General features: G+C 50.8%; 1 protein-coding gene across 1 annotated transcript in view; it reads right to left on the reverse strand.

Annotated features, from left to right (window-relative positions):
- Nucleotides 1-679: 679 nt before the first annotated feature.
- LOC121857619 (zinc finger protein ZIC 4-like) overlaps nucleotides 680-23,769 on the reverse strand; it is a 46,977-nt gene continuing 23,887 nt past the window's right edge. Inside the window, exon 2 of the mRNA XM_042353681.1 lies at nucleotides 680-1,536. Coding sequence (XP_042209615.1) covers nucleotides 1,037-1,536 — 500 coding nt within the window. The 3' untranslated portion in view covers nucleotides 680-1,036. The remainder of the gene's footprint in view (nucleotides 1,537-23,769) is intronic.

A 23,769-nucleotide genomic window follows, 5' to 3' on the forward strand; every position in this document is an offset into this window, starting at 1 on the left:
TTAAATGGAGGTATTACTCCTTAAAATAATATGCAATAACAAAATCAAGCGTTTCCGTGATTTTCTGTGATTGTGTTTCCATGATCTGGTTATTTGGTTATTTTCATCCGTGATTTATTTGGGTGTGTCTGATGGTGGTATTTATTAACCTTTAGAAACATGCAATCACAGAACTAATCCTATGGGAGATTTTCTGAGTTGTTATTTAGTTAGTTATTAATCTTTAGAACAATTTCAATCCCACAACCACTTCACCTTTATCACAGTGTTAATAACCAAAGCTGTTGTAAACATTTCAATCACGGTGTTTTAATTGTTTTTGAACCTGGTGAGTAATCTTTATTTGTATTTTAATAGCGTGATTGTCTAAAAAAAATTGGGGGTTGTTTGTTATTGCAGTTATTTTTATCACTCACCCAATTCTCAATCACGATTTATTTATTTTTTACCTATAATTTGTTTTTTTACACCTGTTCATTGTTGTTCATTAAGGAACACTTGATATACCTGGTTATTATTAGTGTTATTGCTATCTTTATTACGTAAAGTATGTTGGCACTGGAGGCTGGCACTCATGATATTGGTGTTTGTTTGTGTGTTTGGGGACAATAAAAACAGGATATAGATGAGTCACGTGACCCCTGAGTGTCAGGTGACCCCGTGTGTCCTGTACAGGTGATTAAGAATTTTTGTTTATTATAATGAAGGAAAAACAGGACTATACACAGAGATGAACGGAGGTACAACACGCGTGTCTGTCAATAAATAAAGGGTTGAGCACCTTGGTAGTACAAAAACAACGTGTCAGGTCTCACTTGCTGGGGGCGCCGCCCTACAGCTCGTCGCGCGGTACAAACTTATCATTACAACTTGTCTGTACATTATTTACACTGTACACTTTGTACACTTTATGTACATCACTGAGGACGGGGGACAGCCGAGCCCCCACGGTGGGTGTCCCTCCTGGCGCCTCCCCTTCCAGGGAGACTGACGGAGGGAGATAGGGGGGTGTGGGGGCGCCACAGGCCGCCCACTGCTAGTACGCCGTCGAGGAGGGCGGTAACACGTGGTTGAGGCCGCCCACAGGACTGTGTTCGTTGCTGGGCGGCGTTGGCATCCCGGCGGCGCTCTGACAGACGTACCATTCACTCAGGTTGGTGGAGTGACCGCCCCCACCACCCCCCGCAGTGCCACCCCCGGCACCGCCCCCACCAGCGCCACCCGGCAGACCTGACCCCGACACAAGAGAGGTCTGACCCGGGTTGGTGGAGGACACGAGGGAGGAGGAGGTGGAGGTGCCGTTGGTGGTGGTGGAGTCATCACTCTCGTAGCCTGAGCCTGAGGGCGGAGGAGACTTGCCGTGCACCTTCATGTGTTTCCTGAGGGAGGACGGGTGTGTGTAGGACTTGTCACACCCCCTCACCTTGCAGTTATACGGCTTGTCTGACGTGTGGACGTGTGAGTGTTTCTTCCTGTCTGACGAGTTGGCGAAGCGTCGATCACAGCCTTCATACTCACACCGGAACGGCTTCTCCCCTGAAAGATGAAGGTCACGTTACTTATACTGAGGTCACATTACTTATACTGAGGTTATGTTACTTATACTGAGGTCACGTTACTTATACTGAGGTCACTTATACAAAAATAACATTACATAAACACTGCATAAAAATGACCTCTATATGAACAAATTACCAATACCTGACATAAATACTGTATTATATAAATTTGAAGGTACAGTATACATAAACACTGAATATGTATGAATTATATAAAGATACATATACATATTGTTAAAGAATTATCATGATGTAAGGAAATATTTAAATTATGAATATATGTGACCCTTTCCCTTTCCTTCTCCCTCCCTTCCCCCCCTCTCTCTCTCCCTTTCCCATTCCTCTCCTCATCTGCTCCCATCATTCCCTCCTCTTCCCTCTCTACCCCACATTATCCCCCCTTACCCCTCCCTCCCTCTCTGTGAGTCATTAATCAACGCTTTGATGGGCGTAAAACACACACACACACACACACACACACACACACACACACACACCATCACAGAAGCAAGCATCACACACACACACAGCCTGGTGACCCATATATAAGCAACGTGCCTAACGCCGCTTCTCACCAACCTTGATATATGGCTTCTCGCTAGTGCCTCTGCAGTGCCTAAACCCCCACCCCGGGCCACGATAAACTAACACATAAGCAAAATGAAAACAACACAAACAATAAGTAAACAAACGCAAGTAAAATAAGTAAGCAAACAAACACCCAAGTAAACAAACAAAAAACAAACAAGTAAAAAATAAACAAACAATAAAAGTAAACAATAAGACAAGCAAATAAGTAAACAAACAAAAAACAAACAAGTAAAAAAAATCGTAAATAAAGAAACTCAATAAACAAACAAATAAGTAAATATATTAAACCAACAAATACAAGTAAACAATAAAACAAAACTAAACAGAGAAACAAGTACAAATAAACAATAAAACAAGATACATGGCGGGTTGCCCACAGTACTGACTCGCTTGACCAGTTTTGTCCTAACAATGGGAAGGTTGTCTGGACCACACAGCCGACACAGCCGATAACCGACACAGGCAACAGCCGACACAGCCGATAACCGACACAGGCAACAGACGATACAGCCGATAACCGACACAGGCAACAGACGATAACAGCCGATAACCGACACGGGCAACAGACGACAGCCGATAACCGACACAGCCGATAACCGACACAGGCAACAGACGACACAGCCGATAACCGACACAGGCAACAGCCGATACAGCCGATAACCGCAGGCAACAGACGACACAGCCGATAACCGACACAGGCAACAGACGCACAACCGATAACCGACACAGGCAACAGACGATAACCGATAACCGACACAGGCAACAGACGATACGATAACCGACACAGGCAACAACGATACAGCCGATAACCGACACAGGCAACAGACGATACAGCCGATAACCGACACAGGCAACAGACGATACAGCCGATAACCGACACAGACAACAGACGATACAGCCGATAACCGACACAGGCAACAGACGATACAGCCGATAACCGACACAGGCAACAGACGATACAGCCGATAACCGACACAGGCAACAGACGATACAGCCGATAACCGACACAGGCAACAGACGATACAGCCGATAACCGACACAGGCAACAGACGACACAACCGATAACCGACACAGGCAACAGACGACACAACCGATAACCGACACAGGCAACAGACGATACAGCCGATAACCGACACAGGCAACAGACGATACAGCCGATAACCGACACAGGCAACAGACACAGCCGATAACCGACACAGGCAACAGACGATACAGCCGATAACCGACACAGGCAACAGACGACACAACCGATAACCGACACAGGCAACAGACGATACAGCCGATAACCGACACAGGCAACAGACGATACAGCCGATAACCGACACAGGCAACAGACGATACAGCCGATAACCGACACAGGCAACAGACGACACAGCCGATAACCGACACAGGCAACAGACGACACAGCCGATAACCGACACAGGCAACAGCCGATACAGCCGATACAGGCAACAGACGACACAGCCGATAACCGACACAGGCAACAGACGACACAGCCGATAACCGACACAGGCAACAGACGACACAGCCGATAACCGACACAGGCAACAGACGATACAGCCGATAACCGACACAGGCAACAGACGACACAGCCGATAACCGACACAGGCAACAGACGACACAGCCGATAACCGACACAGGCAACAGACGACACAGCCGATAACCGACACAGGCAACAGACGACACAGCCGATAACCGACACAGGCAACAGCCGACACAGCCGATAACCGACACAGGCAACAGACGATACAGCCGATAACCGACACAGGCAACAGACGATACAGCCGATAACCGACACAGGCAACAGACGATACAGCCGATAACCGACACAGGCAACAGACGATACAGCCGATACACCGATACAGCCGATAAGCCGACACAACCGATAACCGACACAGGCAACAGACGATACAGCCGATAACCGACACAGGCAACAGACGACACAGCCGATAACCGACACAGCAGCCGATAACTGACACAACCGATAACCGACACAGCAGCCGATAACCGACACAGGCACAGACGATACAGCCGATAACCAACACAGGCAACAGACGATACAGCCGATAACCGACACAGGCAACAGACGATACAGCCGATAACCAACACAGGCAACAGACGATACAGCCGATAACCGACACAGGCAACAGCCGACACAACCGACACAGCCAACCATAACCTCACCAAACTAACCTATCCACACCACAGTACCACAGCACCACACAGCACAACACCACACACCACCACACAGCACAGCACACACAGCACAGCACCCACAGCACAGCACCACAGCACCACACACCACCACACAGCACAACACCACACAGCACAGCACCACACAGCACCCACACCACCACACAGCACCACACACCACCACACAGCACAACACACAGCACCACAGCCCCACAGCACACACACACCACCACACAGCAACACCACACACACACAGCACCACACACCACCACACAGCACAACACCACACTACAGCACCACACAGCACAGCACACAGCACCACACACCACCACAGCACAACACCACACACCACAGCACCACACAGCACAGCACCACACACCTCAGCACCACACACCACAGCACCCACAGCACAGCACCACCACACACCACAGCACCACACACCACAGCACACACCACAGCCCCACAGCACCACACAGCACAGCACAGCACAGCACCACACACCACCACAGCACCACAGCACCACACACAGCACAGCACCACACAGCACAGGCCATCCCGACTATTAAATTCTCACCGAAATTCCAGAGTGGACCATAAGCCACTGGAGGCCTCAGGCGGCCCTATGGTCGGTAATCAGCTCTAAATAGGGGCCATTGACCAGCCTCGGGCCCTCGGAAATTGTCGATGGTGTAACAGTCCCTACCCTGCCCTACCCTACCCTGCCTTTCCTACCCTACCTTGCCTTACCCTACCACTACCTTACCCTGTCCTACCTTACCCTACCCAACCTTACCTTGTCTACCCTACCCTGTCTTACCCTACCACTACCTTACCCTATCCTACCCTGCCTTGTCTACCCTACCTTGCCTACCCTGTCTTACCCTACCACTACCTTACCCTATCCTACCCTGCCTTGTCTACCCTACCTTACCCCTACCACTACCTTACCTTACCTTATCCTACCTACCTTGTCTACCCTGCCTTACCCTACTACCTTACCTTACCCTATCCCTACCCTACCTTGTCTACCTGCCTTACCCCTACCACTACGCCTGCTTCCTATCTACCCTACCTTGCCTACCCTGTCTTACCCTACCACTACCTTACCCTTACCTCCTACCCTGCCTTGTCTACCCTGCCTTACCCTACCTTGCCTACCCTGTCCTACCCTATCCTACCTTACCCTGTCCTACCCTACCCTGTTCTACCCTACCCTGTTCTACCTTACCCTACCACTACCTTACCCTACCCTACCCTGCCTTACCCTACCCTGCCTTACCTTACCCTACTATCAATATGACCCAGACGCAGTTGTCTTACGTGACCTAACTGATACGAGCTGATTGAAAATGAGGGATTATTATTATAGTAGTAGTAGTAGTAGTAGAAGTAGAAGTAGTAGTAGTAATAGTATTATTATTGTTGTTATTGTTGTTATTATTATCGTCTAAGTGTTTGTTTGTTTACAAGTGTTAAGTGAGAATTATCAGTCCAATTGAAGACAAACTCTCTCTCTCTCTCTCTCTCTCTCTCTCTCTCTCTCTCTCTCTCTCTCAGCTCCTACAAAAGATGAATGGCTGAAGAAGACCAAGAAGTTTACATAAGCAATTCTTCCTCCTCCCTCCTCTCCCATTCTTCCCCCCTCCTCCCCCTGCCCCTCTTTCCTATTCTATCAAGGGCTCACCACTTCAATAATGGCCATTGAGCGAAAGTAGGAACAGGGAGAATAGGAGAAAATAGGAGGGATTGTGTGAATAGTGGAGGCTATGGTAAATGGGGCGCAGGTACGTCAAAAGTCCCCTTCAATAGCTGGGGGGGGGGGGTTGTTTCTTAACCTAACCTAACCTAACCTCACTTAATGCTAAACTAACCTAACCTATACTAACCTAAACTAACCTCACTTAATGCTAAACTAACCTAACCTATAATAACCTAATCTAACCTATACTAACCTAACTTAATGCTAAACTAACCTAACCTCACCTCACCCACCTCACCTAACCACCCCTATATACCGTTTAACTATAGAAGGAAGAAAAAAAAAAGAATAAACTAGGGTGTGTAATCTTCAGGTGACAGACACACCGCCTCTAACCTAGCTCTCAACACGAATGAACAATGTCAACAACAACAACAACGCCGTAAAACAATAAACAAAACAAGAGAGTTGGACGATTTTTACGATCCAATCCCTTTTAGGTGGGCGGTAAGGAGTCAGGAGGCAAGGAGTGTGTTCCGACACCTTATAGGGGGTGGGGAGGGGGGTAGTAGGGGAGGTAACAATAGGGAGAGGTAGGAGAAAGGAAGGGAGTAGTAAGAGGAAGAGGAAGGGTAGTAGGAGGAGGAGGAGGAAGGGTAGTAGGAGGAGGAGGAGGAAGGGTAGTAGGAGGAGGAGGGAGGAGGAAAGGAGTAGTATGAAGAGGAGGAAGGAAGGAGTGTGGGAGGAGGAGGAGGAGGAGGTAGTAGGAGGAGGGATGGGTAATAGGAGGTAGTTGGGTAGGAGGAGAAGTAGGAGGGAGGAGGAGGGGTAGTAGGGTAGGAGGGAGGAGGAGGGAAGGTAGTAGGAGGAGGAGGAGGAAGGGGTAGGGAGGAGGAGGGGAGGAAGGGAAGGGAGGAGGAGGAGGAAGGTAGTAGAGGAGGAGGAGGAGGGAAGGGTAGGGGAGGAGGAGGAGGGAGGGGTGGGAGGAGGAGGGATGGGTAGGAGGAAGGTAGGGAGGAGAAGTAGGAGGGAGGAGGAGGGGTAGTAGGGTAGGAGGAGGAGGAGGAGAGGTGAGGGAGGGTAGGAGGCGGGAGGAGAGGGTGGGCGACTCCTCTCCAAACAGCAGCGCGTGGCTCACTATAAACACACTACTTAAGCTTGTGGAGCTCGGGGCCCCACCACACCCTGACGCTTGTGTTGGAGGTGGTTGTGGGGGATGGGGGGAGGTGTTGGAGGTAGTGGAGTGAGGGGTGGAGGTGAAGTAGTGGTGGAGGAGAAGGAGGTGGTGGGGATGGGGAGGTGTTGAGGTAGGAGGGGGGGGAAGAGAGGGGGAGGAGAAGAAGGAGGTGGAGGAGAAGGAGGAGGTGGAGGAGAAGGAGGTGGTGGTGGGGATGGGGGAGGGGAGGGAGGAGGGGTGAGGAAGGAGGTGGAGGAGAAGAAGGAGGTGGTGGAGGAGAAGGAGGAGGTTGGAGGAGAAGGAGGTGGTGGTGGGGGATGGGGGAGGTGTTGAGGTAGTGGAGGAGGGGTGGAGGAAGTAGAGAGGTGGAGGAGAAGGAGGAGGTGGTGGAGGAGAAGGAGGTGGTGGTGAAGTGGAGGAGGAGGAAGAGGAGAGGAGGTCGTGGAGGAGGAGGAAGAGGAAGAGGAGGTCGGTGGAGGAGGAAGAGGAAGGGGAGGTCGTGGTGGAGGAGGAAGAGGAAGGGAGGTCGTGGTGGAGGAGGAAGAGGGAGAGAGGTCGTGGTGGAGGAGGAAGAGAAAGGGGGCCGGGTGGAGGAGGAAGAGGGTCGTAGTTAGTGGATACAAGTCGTAGTTACCATTTGAAAAGTCGGTAAGAATATAATTGTTTCCACAGTAATTGATATACACAGAGAGAGAAGAGAGAGAGAGAGAGAGAGAGAGAGAGAGAGAGAGAGAGAGAGAGACTTCACCATACACTATATAATGGAAGTCGGTTATACAGTATAATGTTATGGTGGTGGAGGTCGCGAGGTTATGATGAGGTAATGTGAGTTCAAGAGGTCCGGGAGGTCGACCAATTAAGGTAAATAAACCCGGGTTACATTACATCTAATCTAAATCTGATAAAAGTTATTGATTAGTTTATGTGGAGGGAGGGAGTGGTGGAGGGAAGGAGGGAGGGTGGAGGGAAGGAAGGAGTGGTGGAGGGAAGGAAGGAGTGGTGGAGGGAAGGAAGGGAGGGGGAGGGAAGGAAGGAGGGTGGAGGGAAGGAAGGAGGGTGGGAGGAAGGAGGAGTGGTGGAGGGAAGGAGGGAGTGGTGGAGGGAAGGAAGGAGGTAGAGGGAAGGAAGGAGGGTGGGAGGGAAGGAAGGAGTGGTGGAGGGAAGGAAGGAGGAGGGAGGGAAGGAGGAGGGTGGAGGGAAGGAAGGAGTGGTGGAGGGAAGGAGGGAGTGGTGGGAGGGAAGGGAAGGAGTGGTGGAGGGAAGGAGGAGTGGTGGAGGGAAGGAGGGGAGTGGTGGGGGGAAGAGGAGTGGTGGAGGAAGGGAGGGAGTGGTGGAGGGAAGGAGGGGAGTGGTGGAGGGAAGGAGGAGTTGGGTGCCTCTCTCTCTCTCCCGTTCCTTCCCACCCACTTCCTCATTCCTCCTCCCCCTCCCTCCCCCTCCCTCCCCTACCTCTTCCCAATAGTAAAAACACGGACTCAACAGGAGGTAACCTTAGGAAAATTGGTGTATTTTCTGCTCTGTCCGTCTAGCCCCTTGACTACTACTACTACTACTACTACTTATATATGAGAGAAATAAAGAAAGAAAGACAGAGCCCACTGACCACCCCCCACACACCCCATCCGCCTCGCTAACTATACTATAACCTGTCAGATTTTCACTGGATTATATTTAGCGAGTGGCTGTTGATTCACCGAAAGACGGGTACATAAATTAGCGTTAGGGAAGAGGAGGTATGTTTGAGAGGTGAGGGAGGAGAGGAAGAGTGTGTGTGTGTGTGTGTGTGTGTGTGTGTGTGTGTGTGTGTGTGTGTGTGTGTGTGTGGACTCTCCAGGTGTACTCAGGTCCGGGTGACATACAGAATGGAAGCTAATGAAGACGAGGCCTGTGATGGTCCGTTGCCTGAGCTATACACCAGCTATACACCGCTATACACGAGCTATACACGAGCTATACACGAGCTATACACCGCTATACACGAGCTATACACCTAACAGCTATACACGAGCTATACACGCTATACACGAGCTATACACCGCTATACACGAGCTATACACCGCTATACACGAGCTATACACCGCTATACACGAGCTATACACGAGCTATACACCGCTATACACCAGCTATACACGAGCTATAATCAGCTATACACGAGCTATACACGAGCTATACACCGCTATACACGAGCTATACACCGCTATACACGAGCTATACAATCATACACGAGCTATACACCGCTATACACGAGCCATACACGAGCCATACACGAGCTATACACCGCTATACACCAGCTATACAATCGCTATACACGAGCTATACACCGCTATACACGAGCTATACACCGCCATACACCAGCCATACACCGCTATACACGAGCTATACACCGCTATACACGAGCTATACACGAGCTATACACGCATATACACGAGCTATACACCAGCTATACACCACATACACGAGCTATACACCGCTATACAAGACCTACACCCTAACAACTAACCTACACCGCTATACACGACTATATACACGAGCTATACACCGCTATACAATGAGCTATACACCGCTATACACGAGCATACACCGCCATACACCGCTATACACGAGCTATACACGAGCTATACACGAGCTATACACCGCTATACACGAGCTATACTCCGCTATACATCTCTATAAACCTCTATACCAGCTATACACCAACTATGCGTCGCTATACACTCCGGGTTCCTTATAATGTACAGGTAACCGGAAGTAATTAATCAGGGGGTACCTGTGTTTATGACGACACTTATAAGATGACCTGACGACCAGCCACGACCAATACGACCCTCATCAGCGTTAAACCAATCACATACGACCTACACCAGCCATAAACCAATCACACACGACCTACACCAGTCATAAACCAATCACACACGACCTACACCAGCCTTAAACCAATCACACACGACCTACACCAGCCATAAACCAATCACAACGACCACACCAGCCGTAAACCAATCACACGACCTACACCAGCCATAAACCAATCACACACGACCCACACCAGCCATAAACCAATCACACACGACCTACACCAGCCATAAACCAATCACACACGACCTACACCAGTCATAAACCAATCACACACGACCTACACCAGCCATAAACCAATCACACACGACCCACACCAGCCATAAACCCACATAACACGACCTACACCAGCCATAAACCAATCACACACGACCTACACCAGCCATAAACCAATCACACACGACCTACACCAGCCATAAACCAATCACACACGACCTACACCAGCCATAAACCAATCACACGCGACCTACACCGAGTACCGTTCACTCTACAGCAATCACTCTTTACTAAATGGGATCAAGTCTCTCTCTACAGCTCTTACGGTACTGTGATACCTAATGTAGCTTCAATAAACCCGTATGCTTAAAGGAACCCGATTCTCTTACGTCAGGGAGAGAGTGGAGGGGCCATAAGTACGATAACAACCCCTAAAGGTATCATCCGCTAATGATATCAGGCGCCAAATCTGTTGTTCCCATTGGCGGACGATTTGCGGAGAGTGAGTGTTGCGCGCCAATTACCAGCTGCTCGGGCGGGGTGAGGCGAGTACGGGCTGCCGGCTCACATGTTTTAAGTTGATATTTTTTTGTTTACTGTTTTTCTGTGTGTGTCTTGTGATGTTTTGTTTAGTGTTGGATAATGATGTTTTGTTGATAATTGGTGGGTGATGGAGGCGGGGCTTAAGGTTGGTGGGGTAAAGCGTGACCCTCGTGTTGGCAACAGTAATAGGGGGAAACAAGGGAAAAGCTGCCGTCAATATGGACGAGTGAATCAACACGGCCCCGAGGACCTCTTGTTGACGCCCCCAGGGTACTGGACCACGGCCCTCAGGACCTCTTGTTGACGCCCCCAGGGTACTGGACCACGGCCCTCAGGACCTCTTGTTGACGCCCCCAGGGTACTGGACCACGGCCCTCAGGACCTCTTGTTGACGCCCCCAGGGTACTGGACCACGGCCCTCAGGGCCTCTTGTTGACGCCCCCAGGGTACTGGACCACGGCCCTCAGGGCCTCTTGTTGACGCCCCCAGGGTACTGGACCACGGCCCTGAGGGTAGGGGAACACATCCCACCCACATCGACGGCCCACCGCCACCACCAACACCAGTTAGGAGGCAAAATAACAGTGAGACTCTACCCTTGAGAACGATCACGTAATCCCTTGACTTAGCTCCTTGAACATAAGAATGGAGGAAACTGGCCACTATAAATAGGCCGGTGCAGTTTCTTATGTTTTTATACTAGGCAGCCCCGTTATGTTATGTTATGTTAGAGCGGCAGCTTAGGTTATGTTAAGTTGTGGGTTAGGTTGCTAGGGTTAGGGTTGTTACTCTTTAGGTAAAATAAGATGGAGTGCAGATTCTTCAGGTGACTCAACTAATCCTTTACGTTAACAAAATCAGGTAAATCAAACATCACCTGAATTAACAATAAAACTCGTTCTTGATAAACATCCTTCGTTAATTTATACGTATTAAATAACGTCTAATAAAACCCCAGTCACTGCTGTTATTTAAGGAGCTGTTTAAGACCCCTCCGCTAACAGCCTCGCTAATTGGCTAATCAGTGTTGGAGTCGCTAATTACTGGTTTTAAGATGGGAGTGATTAACGCCTAAACGATGACCGGGGATTGGTGGAGAGAGAGAGAGAGAGAGAGAGAGAGAGAGAGAGAGAAATTGTCCAGTACATTATTATTATTATTATTATTGTTGTTGTTATTATTATTACTATTATTATTGTTGTTATTATTATTATTACCACCACAATAACAGAGGCAGGGCAAGAGGTTCACCCTGCCTCACCTCCCAAATATTTATATCACCCATATTTACAGACGACCTCACCACAACAAACACAGGGGGATGCCTCTCTCACTTTATCATTATTGGCATTATTTGATAGGCTATACGATGGTAGCTAATGGGATGATTCAATACCTAATAGGGATGACTCACCGCCTAATGGGATGACGGGAGGAGGCGACAGGTGTGAAATGAGGGATTGTGGTGTTGGGTTCAAGGAGGTGTTAATTACTTCAGGTGTGTCGATGGTCCAGGTGAGTCTGTCTGTCTGTCTGTCTGTCTCTCTCCTAAACAGATAATAATAATAATAATAATAATAATAATAACAACTATTTGAAGACGAAAAAAAGAAGAAGAAACAAGAAGAACAAGAGGAAGAAACAAGAATAAGAGAAAAGAAAAGAAGAAGAGGAAGAAACAAGAAGAAGAGGAAGAAACAAGAAGAAGAGGAAGAAACAAGAAGAAGAGGAAGAAACAAGAAGACATAATGGCCTGGGTGTGTGTACAGGTTTACACTGACACAGGAAAACAATAGCGTACTGTGTGTGTGTGTGTGTGTGTGTGTGTGTGTGTGTGTGTGTGGGTGGGTGTGTGTATTGTAAGGACGTCCCTGCTACCTAGGACTCCCTGCCCAGGTCCTACGTTACGAGAGACACTCCTACACGAGGCTCCTCCCGTCAGTCGTCGTTCACATTGCTCCTGCTGGTAGTGGTGGAGGTGGTGTTGGAGATGGTGGTGTTGGAGATGGTGGTGTTGTAGGTGGTGGTGTTGGAGGTGGTGGTGGTGGAGGTGGTGGTGGAGATGGTCGGGCACAGTATTATCAGTGAATATGGTTACTGCGACGGCGGCTGGTGGGGTGATGGAGACGGCTGCTGGTGGGTGACGGAGATGGCGGCTGCTGGTGGGGTGACGGAGATGGCGGCTGCTGGTGGGTGACGGAGATGGCGGCGGCTGTGGGGTGATGGAGATGGCGGCGGCTGGTGGGGTGACGGAGGTGGCGGCGGCTGGGGGGACGGAGATGGCGGCTGCTGGTGGGGTGATGGAGACGGCGGCGGCTGGTGGGGTGACGGAGATGGCGGCTGCTGGTGGGGTGATGGAGATGGCGGCTGCTGGGGTGACGGAGATGGCGGCTGCTGGTGGGTGATGGAATGGCGGCTGCTGTGGGGTGACGAGATGGCGGCTGCTGGTGGGTGACGGAAGAGGCGGCGGCTGGTGGGTGACGGAAGAGGCGGCGGCTGGTGGGGTGACGGAAGAGACGGCGGCTGGTGGGTGACGGAGAGATGGCGGCGGCTGGTGGGTGACGGAGGAGGCGGCGGTGGCGACGGCTTGTGTGCTCACGCCCCTTCAGTGAATACAGTAGTACGCCCCGCCACCCAGCAGTCACAGGCAGGCAGGCAGGCAAACCCCTCCCCGGCCACCAAGGCATTGAGACTCACCCAGGCAGAAGATCTAGATTCGCTCTTTCCGAATCCACCGCCAGACGACCTCGCCTCCACCACCTCCACCACAACACTCTTCACCTTCCACTCCCTACATCTAGAAATACTCCAACTCCACCATATCTAATACCCATCGAGAAAGGACTCCATCTTGAGTACATCCTGAGTCCAAAAGTACGATGTAAACAAGGATAATATGACACCAGAGGGACGGGTTTCGAAGGAGTGGCACGGGAGAGGGAGAGAGGGGTCATCCACAGCGGCTTGAGACCAGAATGAGAATATTATGTCAGTTTTCTAAAGGTTACAAAAGACTGGAAAATTCTCTAAATGAACTGAAGTGAATTTACTCTTCTTCCTCCTCCCCTCCTCTCTCTCCCTCTCCCCCTCACCCCCAAGTGGAGCGTCTCAACCCCTCTCCTCCCCTCTCTCTCTCCTGTTCCTCACGCCTCCCCACACACACACACACGTACCCTCCCTTGTTCAGCCGCTAAGGAGGAAGGAAAGAAGGAGGAGGAGAGAGAGAGAAGGGGAAGACGTCTATAGTGAGAGAAATAACCAAATATCCTTCCCTCCTTCCTTCTCTCCTTCCCTCATTTCCTATATTTGTTTATTCCTCCCTACCCTGTCCTTTCCTTCCCTTCCTTCTATCCTGCGTTTGTACGACTCTCCCTCTCCTTCTGTTTGTTATGCCCTTCTTCCATCCTTCCCTCTCTCCCTACTTCCCTTATTTACCCTGGTTGGTGATTCCTCCTTCCCTCCCTACCTCCTTCATTCCTTCTTTTAGATTTGTTCGATCCTCCCTCCCTTCCCACTTCCTCCTTTGTTGATCCCTCCCTCCCTCCCTCCACCAGGAAGGACCCTCCGCTGAGAGGTAATTCAGATCAGGTTGTGTTGACTCCGCCCGTGACACGTGGTGAAGGTGGCACCCCGCCCGCCCAGTGCCACGCCCACATACACACACACACACAAAGACCCTACCCTTTAAATAGACTTACCTGTGGATAATCTAATTTATGAACTAATTAAGACCGAGGTACAGGTCAGACAAGAGGAAATGTGAGTAATTTTCTTTACCTGAAAACTTAACGTTCTCACACTTTCCTCATTACGTTCACAGGTGTTAATTAACCTCTCGGTATTACGTTCATAAATATTATATCATTTCTATATACGTTCTTATGTACTTAATATATCTTAATTAGGTTTCTATTTTCACCCTTATTGTACGCCTGTCGGAAATAGTATTACAGTTTATTTACGGGTTGTGATTATGAGTTATGTGTTCGTGATGTTGCTTGTGTGACAGACAGACAGACAGAGAGACAGACAGACAGACAGAGAGACAGACAGACAGACAGAGAGACAGACAGAGAGACAGAGAGAGAGACAGACAGACAGACAGACAGACAGAGACAGAACAGACAGAGACAGACAGACAGAGAGACAGACAGACAGAGAGACAGAGAGAGACAGACAGACAGACAGAGATATAAAGCCACATTGGTTAACTACCTTGGAGATATAACACGTTCCATGTGTCTGTCTGTCTGTCTGTCTGTCTGTCTCCCTCTGTCTGTCTCTCTGTCTGGTCTGTCTGTCTGTATGTCTCCCACACTTGGTCTGTGCATTCTTAGATTGACTGTGCATGTCTTCCACCTCCCCCACACACCCACCACACCCACACACCCACCCACACCCCCACACACCCACCCACACCTCCCCCACACACCCACCCACACCCTCCCCCACCACACCCACACACCACCCACACCCCACACACCCACCCACACCCCACACACCACCCACACCTCCCCCACACACCCACCCACACCCTCCCCACACACCCACCCACACCTCCCACACCCACCCACACCTCCCCACACCCACCCACACCTCCCCACACCCCCCACACCCACACCCCCCCACCCACACCCCCCCCACCACCCACCCACACCCCACACACCCACCCACACCTCCCCCCCACACACCCACCCACACCTCCCCCACACTCCACCCACACCTCCCCCACACCCACCCACACCCCCACACACCCACCCACACCCCACCCACCCACACCTCCCCACACACCCACCCACACCCCCACACACCCACCCACACCCCCACACACCCACCCACACCCCCACACACCCACCCCCACACACCCACCCACACCCCCACACACCCACCCACACCCCCACCCACCCACACCCCCCCCACACCCACCACCCTCCCCCACACCCACCCACACCCCCACACCCACCCACACCTCCCCACACACCCACCCACACCTCCCCCCACACACCCACCCACACCTCCCCCACACTCCACCCACACCCCCACACACTCCACCCACACCTCCCCCCACACACCCACCCACACCTCCCCCCCACACCCACCCACACCCCACACCCACCCACACCCTCCCCACACACCCACCCACACCTCCCCACACACCCCACCACACCCCCCACACACACCCACCCCACACCCCACACACCCACCCACACCTCCCCACACACCCACCCACACCCCCACACACCCACCCACACCCCCACACACCCACCCACACCCCCACACACCCACCCACACCTCCCCACACACCCCACCCACACCCCCACACACCCACCCACACCTCCCCCACACACTCCACCACCCCCCACACACCCACCCACACCCCCCCCCCCCACACACCACCCACACCCCCACACTCCCCCACACCCCCCCCCCACACACCCACCCAACCTCCCCCCACACCCACCCACACCCCCCCACACCCACCCACACCCCCCACACCACACCCCACACCCACCCTCCCCACACACCCACCCACACCTCCCCCCACACTCCACCCACACCCCACACACCACCCATACCTCCCCACACACTCCACCCATACCTCCCCACACACTCCACCCACTCCCCACACACCCACCCACACCTCCCCACACACCTCCCACCCACACTCCCCCCACACACTCCACCACCCCCACACACTCCACCACACTCCCCACACATTCCACCACCTCCCCACACACTCCACCACAGAGAAGACGTGGTGCGGGGAGAGGGTAGGTGGGTGTCGTGTCCGGAGGCAGCGGAGTTTACAAATTAATCACCACATGTTACAGGACCTCACCTGGCGGCGCTCACTGGCAGCTCCCTCACCTCACCTCTCATGACAAGGTGAAGCTTACCTCATGCCTCCACCCACCAAAAAAGAGAGAGAGAGAGAGAGAGAGAGAGAGAGAATGAGATTTTGTGTGTGTGTGTGTGTGTGTGTGTGTGTGTGTGTGTGTGTGTGTGTGTGTCATCAGGAAGGAAGAGTGACAATAACGTCTTCCTTACCTGGACCTTTCAACACCCAGACGTCACTAACTCACCCCTTACCTATGGAGACAATGAAGCCGGCTGCTCCCTACCATCCTGCCCTCCTCCATCCTATCCTGCCCATCATCCTTCCTCCTGAAACTCCTCGTATCCTAGCCATTGCTTATCCTTCTCTCTCCACCTCATCCCTGTCTTATATCCTAACCCCTAGTTCCCTTCTCCCTCCTCACTCGACCCCCTCAACCAATGGTCTATACACCTCATAAATTACCAGGAAATATTGCTGTGAGGGGCGGCGTATGGTCGAATGAGGGGGAGGGGGAGGAGGGGGAGGGGGGGAGGAGGGGAGAGAGGGGAAAGTGAGGATTTAGAGAGGTTGGTGGAAGGGAGGGAGGGTGAGGGGGTGGTGGAGAGGAGAAGGGAGAGAGGGAGGGTGAGGGGGTGGTGTGAGAGGAGGAGAAGGGAGAGAGGGAGGAGGAGGGTGAGGGAAAGGGCGAAGGAGGGGAAGGAAACGATGGATGGGGAAGAGAGGGAAGGAGGGAGGGGGTAAACGATGGCGTAAATGGATGGAAAAGGACGAAGAATTGAGAGAGAGAGCGAGAGAGAGAGAGAGAGAGAGAGAGAGAGAGAGAGAGAGAGAGAGAGAGAGAGGGCAATCAGCTGTGTTTCAAACCATCAGTTCCCGAGGTATTGTACAGCACACTCCCTACCCCCCTCCTCCCTCATCCCTCCCCTTCCTCCCCTACCCCTCACCTCCGTTTTTCCAGCAGGATTATTTATGCTTGGTGACCCGCCGGGTGTTTTTCATATGTAGATACGTTATAAAAGGAAACTATTAATGAAAAGGTTCTCACAGGGGCCACCAGGTCGTCTAAGGAAAGATATATATATACATGGAAATGTTTATATCCCTTGTGTGATGTTTATAGACTATGTATATATATATAAACACACTGGTGGGGTGCTTGGGGAGGCTTGAGGGTTAATGTGGGGAGGTAGATGGGGAGGTGGGCAGGTGGGGAGATTGTGTAAGGGGTAGGTGTATGGAGGAGAGGTTGGGAGGTGTGGGGAGATGGGAGTGGATTGTGTGTGTTGGGGAGGAGGGGAGGGATTGAATAAAGGTGAGATGGGGAGTGGGAGAGATTTTATGAGTTTGGGGAGAAAGAGGAAGGAGAATTTGGGAGTGTGTGTGTGTGTGTGTGTGTGTGTGTGTGTGTGTGTGTGTGTGTGTGTGTGTGTGTGTGTGTGAGAGAGACAAGATAAATAGGGTTGCCTCAATAATCGCCTTTACGAACACAAACACACGCCATGGCAGAAAAGGTGAAAATTAACCTTATTTTTTTATCATTACTTGGCATCTGTCAGCAGTGTTGCCATATCCCAAACAATCTCCCATTATTTATTTTTTTATTTTTTTTGTGGGGAGTGGGGAGGAGGAGGTGAATTTCTAAACATTCCCATTAGATTATTCTCCCATTTACCGTTTTTATAAATTGGGTGATAGTAATTATAATTGATTTTGTGAATTACTGCAAGAAAAGGAATTTTGGGGAAAGTAACATTGATTTTGTCATAGAAGTACCACCATCGACTCAGAGGTACCACCATCGTCTCAGAGGTACCACCATCGACTCAGAGCTACCACCATCGACTCAGAGCTACCATCGTCTCAGAGCTACCACCATCGTCCTACCACCATCGACCAGAGGCTACCACCATCGTCTCAGAGGTACCACCATCGACTCAGAGCTACCACCATCGACTCCAGAGCTACCACCATCGACTCCAGAGCTACCACCATCGACTCAGAGCTACCACCATCGACTCAGAGGTACCACCATCGACTCAGAACTACCACCATCGACTCAGAGCTACCACCATCGTCTCAGAGCTACCACCATCGTCTCAGCTACCACCATCGTCCCCAGAGCTACCACCATCGACTCAGAGCTACCACCATCGTCTCAGAGCTACCACCATCGACTCAGAGCTACCACCATCGACTCAGAGCTACCACCATCGACTCAGAGGTACCACCATCGACTCAGAGCTACCACCATCGACTCAGGGCTCCACCATCGACCTAGAGGTACCACCATCGTCTCAGGGCTACCACCATCGTCTCAGGGCTACCACCATCGACTCAGGGCTACCACCATCGTCTCAGGGCTACCACCATCGTCTCAGGGCTACCACCATCGTCTCAGGGCTACCACCATCGTCTCAGAGCTACCACCATCGTCTCAGGGCTACCACCATCGTCTCAGGGCTACCACCATCGTCTCAGGGCTACCACCATCGTTCAGGGCTACCACCATCGTCTCACTACCACCATCGTCTCAGGGCTACCACCATCGTCTCAGGGCTACCACCATCGTCTCAGGGCTACCACCATCGTCTCAGGGCTACCACCATCGTCTCAGGGCCGTTTGTTCGACATAATAGGGGATGATGGTGCAAGTTGACGTCACTACACAGACCTGACCACCACCCAGTCAACCACTTAACCTGTCAATTAACATGCTGATTAGACTGTCGGAAGCCTTTAAGAGCTGTCGAAAGTCTTTAAGAGCTGTCGGAAGTTTTTAAGAGCTGTCGGAAGCTTTTAAGACTTGTCGGAAGCCCTTAAGACCCGTCGGAAGCCCTTAAGACCCGTCGGAAGACTTTAAGAGCTGTAAGAAGCCTTAAAGAGCTGTCGGAAGCCTTTAAGACCTGTCGGAAACCCTTAAGAGCTGTCGGAAGCCTTTAAAAAACTGTCATAAAAATTAAATAATGGTTTCGGAAATCTCAGTAGTTGTCGCAAGCCTTATTAATGTTGTTGGAAGTCTTATTAATGTTGTCGGAAGTCTTATAAAGCTGTCGGAAGACTTATAAATATTGTCGGAAGTCTTATAAAGCTGTCGGAAGCCTTATTAATGTTGTCGGAAGTCTTATAAAGCTGTCGGAAGCCTTATTAATGTTGTCGGAAGTCTTATAAAGCTGTCGGAAGCCTTATTAATGTTGTCGGAAGTCTTATAAAGCTGTCGGAAGCCTTATAAATATTGTCAGAAGCCTTATAAATTTTGTCGGAAGCCTTATTAATGTTGTCGGAAGTCTTATAAAGCTGTCGGAAGCCTTATAAATATTGTCAGAAGCCTTATTAATGTTGTCGGAAGTCTTATAAAGCTGTCGGAAGTCTTATTAAGTTATCAGAAGCTTTTAATTATTTGTCGGAAACCTAACGATAGCTGTCGGAAGGCTTAGACACATGTGGGAGGTGTTAATGATACTGTCGAGACTTATGGTGTACATATTGGTTTAGGCAGGTGTGTGTGTGTGTGTGTGTGTGTGTGTGTGTGTGTGTGTGTGTGTGTGTGCGTGTTAAGGTTTGTTAACACTTAAGACAACAGCCAGCGAGACACAATTGAGATCACCTGAAGATTAAACACCCCCAAGTTTAACCCACATGAAGTTTAGGCACCCCGACTCTACCCACACACACACACGCACACACACACACAACACACACACACATCACGACATTCTCAGAAACACATACAATTAATTCTTCTTCTTGGTATATAAACATTAAATCACATCAAACTCACTTAACCCAGGACACAAATATGGCTGCCACCTTCTTAAAAATAAAATGGACACTAAATTGCTCTGAGACTCTAGTTGTTGCTAGAAAACGAATAATTAGTTGTGGGAGTTCGTGGAAGGTATGGTGACGTCGGGGGAGGGAGTGAGGGAGGGGGGGTTGGTAGGTAGGGAGAGAGGTGTGAGGGAGGGAGGTAGGAGAGAGAGAGAGGGAGAGAGAGAGAGAGGGAGGGAGAGAGAGAGGGAGGGAGGGGAGGGAGAGAGAGAAGGAGAGGAGGGAGGGAGAGGTGTAAGGTAGGAGGAAGAGAGAGGGGAGGTAGGGAGGAGGAGAGGTGTAAGGTAGGGAGGAGGGAGACGGGGAGGTGTAAGGTAGGAGGAAGAGAGAGGTGTGGAGGTAGGAGGGAGGGAGAGGTGTAAGGTAGGAGGGGAGAGGTGTGAGGTAGGAGGGAGAGAGAAAGGTGTAAGGTAGGGAGGGAGGAGGACGGGAGGTAGGTAGAGAGGAAGAGAGAGGTGTGAGGTAGGAGGGGAGGGAGAGGTGTAAGGTAGGGAGGGAGGGAGAGAGAAAGGTGTAAGGTAGGGAGGAGGGAGACGGGAGGGGGTGTAAGGTAGGGAGGAAGAGAGAGGTGGAGGTAGGAGGGAGAGAGGTGTAGGTAGGGAGGGAGGGAGAGAGAGAAAGGTGTGGTAGGGAGGGAGGGAGAGACGGGGAGGTGTAAGGTAGGGAGGAAGAGAGAGGTGTGAGGTAGGGAGGGAGGAGACGGGGAGAGGAGGGGGACGGTAAATAACATGTCGGGAGTCGGCTGGTGACGTGTCTCTGCCTCCTCACACGCTAACCACTGCCTCAGCGCCTCCCTCGGGTAATCCTATCTTTGTGGGGCCGCCGAGGAGGATAATGGTGTGTTGGAGGGAGGAGAGGAGGAGGGGGGGATAAGAAGGAGGAAAGGGGTAAGGAGGAGGAAGGGGGGATAAGGAATAGGAAGCCGAAGAAAGGGTGGGAAGGAGGAAGGAGAATAAGGAGGAGGCGGAGGACGAGGAAGATGAGGAAAAGGAAGGATAATACAAGAGACATTAGTTACCTGCTGGTGTGTACTGAGGAGGGAGGGGGAGGTGTGTGTTGGGGGGGGTGCTCCTACCTGGCGGCGGCGCGGCAGGTGGAGGCCCGTACGTAATGACGGTAGCTGGGTCAAGTCTCCCCCACCTGATCAGTGTCTTAAACTCTGACCCATCAAAACCACCGCCTCCTGCTTCACTGTCACGCACCCACACGCCCACCCACCTGTCCAGCCGCCCGTTCCGCGCCGTCTACGTCTCTTCCTCTGACCACCCATTTTACCACACCGCCCACCACCACCTGACCACCCACCACTCTTCCTCCCTCACCACCTACCATCTTTCTCTCACCACCTACCATCTTTCTCTCACCACCCACCATCTTTTCTCTCACCACCCACCATCTTCTCACCACCTACCATCTCTTCATCCACCATCTTTCTCACCACCCACCATCTTTCTCTCACCACCCACCATCTTTCTCCACCACCCACCATCTTCTGTCACCACCTACCATCTTTCTCTCACCACCTACCATCTTCTCTCTCACCACCCACTATCTTTTCTCTCACCACCCACCATCTTTCTCTCACCACCTACCATCTTTCTCTCACCACCCACCATCTTTCTCTCACCAACCTACCATCTTTCTCTCACCACCCACCATCTTTATCTCACCACCTACCATCTTTCTCTCACCACCCACCATCTTTCTCTCACCACCCACCATCTTTCTCTCACCACCCACCATCTTTTCACCACCCACCATCTTTCTCTCATTCACCACCCACCATCTTCTCTCACCACCTACCATCTTTTCTCACCACCTACCATCTCTCTCTCACCACCTACCATCTCTCACCACCCACCATCTTTCTCTCACCACCTACCATCTCACCACCTACCATCTTTCTCTCACCACCTACCATCTTCTCACCTACCATCTTTCTCTCACCACCCACCTCTTTCTCTCACCACCCACCTCTCCTCACCACCTACCATATTTCTCTCACCACCCACCAGTGTGTGTGTGTGTGTGATCGAGGCACTAGGGAGGATAGGGAGGGTAGGGAAGAGAGAGAAGGGAGGGAGAGGGGGGGAGGAGGGGAGAGGGGGAGGAGGAGAAGGCACGGCACGCGATCTGACCATTATACCATACACACACACACACACACTACACCACCTCACACACCCTCCTATCTTCTTACACACCCCCCAGACAACACCTTCTACACCTCATAGTTATTATTACACCCCAAAATGGACCGTGTGTTGGTCTGTCCTTATAACTCATCTGGCTACATACACACAAATGCCAGACATGATAACAACAAAGTGATATATTTGATAAGGTCGTCTTCATGTTTGTCCTCACGCAACTTGATATCTGGAGAAGTGTGTGTGTGTGTGTGTGTGTGTGTGTGTGTGTGTGTGTGTGTGTGTGTGTGTGTGTGTGTGTGTGTGTGTGTGTGTGGCTATCGTGTTATGGTGTAAACAAATAGATATTCTGTTATTGTTATATCACATAAGTATATTCGGATATCTTACTATATACTTTTATACATGTGAATATATTTATGAGATAGAGTTCATTGTTATTATTCACGCAAGTATGTGATCATGAACTATCTTTTAGTTGGTGTATTTCGATGATGTGTTTGTTCTCTCTCTCTCTCGGATACAGGTCTAGTACCGTTGGGGATCACTTCCAATAGGTCCCTATTTAGCTCCTAACCTATTAAAATTGGGTCTATTAGAACTGGAGTATTGAAACTGGGGCCTATTGGAACTGGGGTCCATTAGAACTGGGGCCTGTTGGAACTGGGGCCCATTGAAACTAGAGCAGGGCCCCACTTGACCCTCACTCTCTGTTACAGGCCACCACGTCCTCCAAGACACACCTTAACTAGATCGATGTACGACTCGGGGGGGGGTGTACGTGTGTATCTGTATGTGTACCTGTGTGTACCTGTGTGTGTACATGTGTAAACCTGTATATCATTGATTAATATACCCCGGCAGACTAATTATACGTAAGTCATAATAAAACGAAAACAGGATTAGGACGAATTAAATAATTATATCAAATATTATAATTAAATGCGAGAATTAAATATAAAAAGCATGAAAAATAAAAAATCTAACATAGGTAGGTAGTAGGTAGGTAGGTAGGTAGGCAGTAGGCAGGTAGGCAGTAGGCAGGTAGGCAGTAGGCAGGTAGGTAGTAGGCAGTTACCAAACAGGGAGGTACTGGGAAGGTATTGGAAGCATAATGTGTTGGT

The sequence above is a fragment of the Homarus americanus genome, unplaced genomic scaffold, assembly GCF_018991925.1.
Source record: "Homarus americanus isolate GMGI-L3 unplaced genomic scaffold, GMGI_Hamer_2.0 scaffold30376, whole genome shotgun sequence".
In the NCBI taxonomy this organism is placed as follows: Eukaryota; Metazoa; Arthropoda; class Malacostraca; order Decapoda; family Nephropidae; genus Homarus; species Homarus americanus.